The 5715-nt window shown below is 40.5% G+C and overlaps 1 protein-coding gene across 1 annotated transcript; it reads right to left on the reverse strand.

The window, feature by feature from the left end:
* Positions 1 to 4: 4 nt before the first annotated feature.
* On the reverse strand, positions 5 to 5689 carry LOC111652846 (myosin heavy chain, fast skeletal muscle-like). The gene is made up of 21 exons (XM_023403236.2): positions 5514 to 5689; positions 5399 to 5426; positions 5213 to 5318; positions 5031 to 5123; positions 4878 to 4941; positions 4698 to 4796; positions 4498 to 4601; positions 4270 to 4408; positions 4012 to 4130; positions 3096 to 3245; positions 2826 to 2996; positions 2430 to 2730; positions 2226 to 2296; positions 2027 to 2114; positions 1776 to 1893; positions 1579 to 1702; positions 1184 to 1320; positions 831 to 1086; positions 497 to 739; positions 235 to 411; positions 5 to 154 (listed from the first exon to the last, which is right to left on the reverse strand). Exons 1-21 carry the CDS (start codon positions 5572 to 5574, stop codon positions 5 to 7), a joined length of 2799 nt encoding a protein of 932 aa, XP_023259004.2. The 5' UTR covers positions 5575 to 5689.
* Positions 5690 to 5715: the final 26 nt, after the last annotated feature.

The raw sequence follows: 5715 nt of genomic DNA on the forward strand, positions 1-5715 counted from the left end.
TCTGTTACTTTTTCAGTTTCTCCTCAGACTGCTGCTTGTCATTCTCAAGATCCATGATAGATTCCTGGGCCAGCTTCAGATCACCCTCAAGCTTTCTCTTGGCTCTCTCAAGGTCCATACGCAGCTTCTTCTCTTGCTCCAAAGATCCCTCAAGCTGCACATTGATATGAATTTGTAATTTTCATGTTCAAGAAAAATCATGTTTTGCCAACCCAAGAGACTTTGTAAACTTACATCATCAACTTGCTGCTCAAGCTTGGTCTTGGCCTTGGTCAGAGTGTTGACTTTGTCTTCCTCTGCCTGCAGGTCATCAAGAGTCTGCTGATGAGCCTCCTGAAGGGCTTTCTTTTCCTTGGTCAGCTTAGCAATGCTCTCATCCTGAGAAGCCATCTCCTCTGTCAGGTTCTTCACCTATGTTCACAAGAAAGTTGTTGTTATTAAACAAGTAATAATCCTGAATTTCCTTCATCTGCTGGATATATTGATTTTGACAAACCTTGTTTTCAGTGGCATGTTTCTCCTTTTCCACTTTGGCCAAGGTAAGTTCCAGGTCATCAATATCCTTCTTGAGCTCAGAGCATTCATCCTCCAGCTTCCTCTTCTTAGCGGTAAGCTCAGCATTGATTTCCTCTTCATCCTCCAGTCTCTCAGTTGTCTCTTTGAGTTTAGCCTCCAGCTGAATCTTGCTCTTGATGAGTCCCTCACATCTCTCCTCAGCATCTGACAGATTCTCTGATTCCTAGTTCATTGTATGGACGTAACGTGTTAGCACATCAATGTCTTATCGCAGAAACATGAAAAAGTACAGCTGTCTGCTCATGTGTACTTACGGATGCCACTTGGAGCTGCAGATCATTTTTCTCCTGCAGAAGAGACACCATCTTCTCTTCCAGTTCCTTCTTCTTGGCCAGTGCAGTAGCCAAGTCAGTTTTCATCTTCTCATAGTTTTCCTTCATCTCAGCCAGCTCCTTCTCAGTTTCAGCACTCTTCAGCAGTGGCTTGATCTTGTAGTACACCTTCATCCATGGCCAGTGCTTGACATTCATGAATGAGCGGACGTTGTACTGGATGGTATAGATGGCTTCCCTGTGGAGAAGAAGTTTGCATTATAGATAAAGTCATCTTTATTACTCCTACCGTGACTATGTCATGTGTGTCTCATAATTAGCATTTTTCAACATGCCTCCTTTCCATCATCTTCACAAACTCCTTTCTCATGAGGTAACCACGGCAGAGAGCCTGAGTCATGGTAACCAGAGTAGCAAGTTTTTCATCTCTCATCTCCTCAAGGGTACCCAGCAAACCGGCCTTGAAGAACACCTGAATAAACAGACAATAAAATTTTAAGTACCCCACATAGTTCAAGAGCTGTATACCAAGGGTGTTTCATAAATGGCAATATGGCTTCTGTGCATCACTTCTCCCTTGGCACAAGGTCTGACTTTGCACCAAGTTAATTTAAATTCAGTAATTTTGTTTTGAGAAATACTGCCAATTAACAGGCAAAAAAAAACTGGAGAAAAAGTCAACCTCTTTTGTAATTATAGTGAAGTATAACAAGGAGCACATGATGCTTACCTTGGTGTGTCCGAATTTGTACTGTTCATGATCAACATCAATGGATCCAAGTAGCTTCTCTGCAGCCTTCTTGTTGTCAATGAACTGGCCCTCAGGGATGACACTGGCATTCAGTACCTTGTACCTTTTATGAGAGAGTTAACGATCAGCAATTTGTGTTCACCGTTAGAAATCATTCAAATCAAATTCACTGATACCTCTGTTTGAAGTCACCGTAGAGGATTCTGCTGGGGAAACCTTTTCTGCAGATTCTGATACCCTCCAGCACACCGTTACACCTGAGCTGGTGGATGACCAGGAAATTCTCCATCAGACCTGTAGAAAAGACATTTCGTAATATCTTTGGTAAATAAATATTTATTCTGAACATAGACACATCTAAATAAACCATACAAACAAAACCAAACCACCCTTCATAGACTCAGGTGAAATTATTTTGTGTATGTACCTGGAGTCTTTGACTCATTGGGAATCAGGCAGCGCACAAAGTGAGGATGGGTGCTCCTCAAGTTAGTCATCAGCTTGCCCAAGTTCTCCTATAGGAAGAAAATAGTCATTCTTGTTATGAAATCTAGCATTTAAGTTTAAGTTAAGCTATGAAGTGAGATATGATTTGTTATTTCTCAGTATACAATGTTAACGCTTACCCTGAACTGTGAAGACACAGTCTGCATAGAGCCACCCTTCTTCTTGCCTCCCTTCTTTCCACCACCGGTCTCTTTTGATAATAAGTACAAAAGTTTTGTTAGACTTACTAGTCACAGGGACATATGTAACATTTAGTTAAACATAGATAGTACATACAATCTTAAAATGTGCTTTAATATACTGTAGTTAATTCTGTATCATACCCTCAACAACAGGTGGATACAGGAATGCCAACAGTTTAACTGGGGACTTCTGGTACAGCTGCACGACAGAGTCATTCAGTGGGTCCTTGTTCTTGTCCAGCCAGCCACCGATATTGTAGTCCACAGTACCAGCATAATGCACCAGGGAGAAGTGGGCCTCAGCCTTGCCCTTGGCGGGCTTTGGCTTCTCAAATGCTTTGGTTTTGCCAAGATGCTGGTCATACAGCTTATTCTTGAAGGTTGTGTCAGAGGCCTTGGGGAACATGCACTCCTCCTCAAGGATGGAGAAGATTCCCATGGGCTTGATGAAAGTGTAAAGAGATATGTCATGAAGTGACAGTGTCCTTGAATATCCAGAACAATAACTTTCAATAGAAGCACAAAATTAAAGTGTACCTTTTCAATCAGCTCAATGCAGGCAGCCAAGTCCATACCGAAGTCAATGAACTCCCAGATAATACCCTCCTTCTTGTACTCCTCTTGCTCCAGGACAAACATATGGTGGTTGAAGAACTGTTGCAGTTTCTCATTGGTGAAGTTGATGCACAGCTGCTCCATGCTGTTGAACTGTGAGGGGACAAATAGTCAGCCTAAACTCTGACAGGCAATAAGATGGATTCTGGCATGACAAGTATTGGATGCTGAATTGTGGGGAATGAAGCTTACATCAAAGATTTCAAAGCCAGCAATATCCAGCACACCAATGAAGTAGTTCCTTTGCTGCTTAGTGTCCAACATCTGGTTGATACGGATGACCATCCACAAGAACATCCTCTCATAGATAGACTTGGCCAGGGCAGTCACTGAGTTATGCACCTAAAAGAAAGATGATTTCTTTTCATTAAAGCTACATTAACTGACATATTTGGCCACTAAACGTAACAGAACAATCTTTAAGAAAAGCAAAGACATGTTATGACTGATTGTGACAATATTACGACTGTTTGCTAACATATTTGCCGAGAAAGATGTCTAGACGACGCCTGGAATGTTTTGGGGGGTTTTTTTTCGGTTGTTTTGCTTTATCTTAATCTCCATCAACATATGCGTAAAATATCTGTGTCTTTAGCTTGAAAGATACTCTATTACACAGCTAGTCACTAATATAATCTGCCATTTGGGGTTTGGCAGGTAGCGTACAGAGGTTTGATGGATCTTTCTGCTGTTAAAAACATGAAGGAAACTGCAGATTGTGGCTTTAACTGCACTGATAATTCTCTTGGGTTGTAACCCCTTTTACATAGTTACTTGATTCATAAAGTAGCTTTAAAATAAAGCCACTATTTTCTTATATTTGTATTACTGGTGGTCTGAACTTAAGATAAAGAGATAAATGAGAGAAAAGAAATGATATTGAAATTGACCATATGTTAAATCTTCATTCTCATTGTACATGTGTGCATGTGATAATACACAGAGCACATCAAATGAATTACTCATTTTCACACATCATTTGACATTACAAACCCACCTTGAACTCTTTTTCGTGATTTTAATCATTTAAGTAGTGCAAACATGACAAACCAGTCTAGCACCAATCAAAACAAACAAATAAAAAACAATACCAGCATAACTTGTTTACCTGAGCTACAGTCTGTCCCTTGGTGACGTACTCATTTCCGACCTTCACTCTGGGATAGCACAGAGCCTTCAGCATGTCAGCGGAGTTCAGACCCAACAAGTAAGCAACCTTGTCAGCATCTGAAAATATTTCATTCATTTACAGTTAATACATACATATGTGATTATTCCATAATGATGTAACAGAAACTGCTGTGAATAAGAACTTTACTACTGTATATTGCACATTGTTCACTTTGATATGACACTAAACACTCACCCTCTGTGCCATCGGGCTCAGCCTGCTCCTCACGCTGCTTCTGCTTGAACTTCATGTTACCATGGTGGAGCACAGCACCAGTCATCTTGTAGATGCTCATCTTCTCCTCACCAGTGAAGCCCAGGATATCAATAGCATTCTGTGTTCAAAAGAGGTGTCCTCAGAATATGTTGTCATGTTACAAAACCAATTTTGATGGGTTAGGGTTACATGCAAATTATTACTCACATCAGTGGCTTCCAGCTCAACTTTGTCATCAATGCTGGCCACACTGATCTGACCCATGCTACACATGGGGAAGTCGTAGGGGTTGGTTGTGATAAGTGACATTTCTGGTGATTAAAAAATGGGAAAAGTTTTAATAGATTGTTTTTAATCAAACCTCTACTAAGTACTTTTGACATTGTGAAGTGACTCAGTCTGTTTACCAATCAGCTCAGGCTTGTGGTTTGTCATCATCTGGTAGAAGATGTGGTAGCCTCTCTCATCAGGAAGCTGGAATGTCACTCTTGACTTCTCCAGCAGATCTGAAAATGTTGTTCATAAATCACAACCTGGCCAATTCTCAAATCCAATCATTTGAATTTACTATGGAGATTGTTACTTACATGTCTCAATATCAGCACTAGACAGTTTGCCAGTTGTGCCGAAATGGATCCTGATGAATTTACCCTGTTTGGAACAGAGTAATTGTTTAAGTCTCTTCACATGGGAAATGTGTAAGAAGAATTTTCTCTTGTACAAAATCACTCCATACTTACAAAACGAGAAGAGTTGTCATTCCTCACAGTTTTGGCATTACCATAGGCCTCCAACAGGGGATTGGCTGCAATAATCTGATCCTCCAGTGACCCCTATAATACAAGTTTAACAAAACTATTAGAAAAAGATTCTTTTCTGTAAGTATATTTATACATTCAGAGATCTTGTCATCATAACATACCTGCATTTTGCTTGGTTCCTTCTTCTTGTCTCCCCCAACTGAGATTGTGGCAAAGTACTGGATGACACGTTTGGTGTTCACAGTCTTTCCAGCACCAGATTCTCCACTGGGTATAAACAGAGACTTATAAGAATTTGATCAAGATATTTGATTATCGTCAAAAAAGTCAATAAATGTGAAACTTACGTGATCAAGACAGACTGGTTCTCCCTATCTGTTGAAATAAGAAAAAATGAATTAACTATGTGCATCTGTAACAGAAACCTCATATAAAACAGATTGGACATTGTTAAGGACATACCAGTAAGCATGAACTGATAAGCGTTGTCAGAGACAGAGAAGATGTGGGGTGGAGCCTCCATACGCTTCTTGCCTCTATAAGCGTTTACAACTTCAGCATCGTACACTGGGAGCCACTTGTAGGGGTTCACGGTGGCACAGAACAACCCAGAGTAGGTCTGAAAGTGAACATGGAGACATAATGGTTAACTCCATGTTTCCTA

Source organism: Seriola lalandi, unplaced genomic scaffold (assembly GCF_002814215.2).
Source record: "Seriola lalandi dorsalis isolate HSWRI2012SDOR001 ecotype SW California unplaced genomic scaffold, Sedor1 jcf7180002054072, whole genome shotgun sequence".
Taxonomy (NCBI): domain Eukaryota; kingdom Metazoa; phylum Chordata; class Actinopteri; order Carangiformes; family Carangidae; genus Seriola; species Seriola lalandi.

Excerpts from the sequence above, each read along its gene's own strand:
- LOC111652846 (XM_023403236.2), bottom strand. The coding sequence starts at position 5,574 with ATGGAGGCTCCACCCCACATCTTCTCTGTCTCTGACAACGCTTATCAG. Across the intron at positions 2,997-3,095 it reads CTGGCTTTGAAATCTTTGAT|TTCAACAGCATGGAGCAGCT; the intron begins GTAAGCTTCATT and ends GTCCCCTCACAG. Across the intron at positions 2,115-2,225 it reads CTGTGTCTTCACAGTTCAGG|GAGAACTTGGGCAAGCTGAT; the intron begins GTAAGCGTTAAC and ends TTCTTCCTATAG.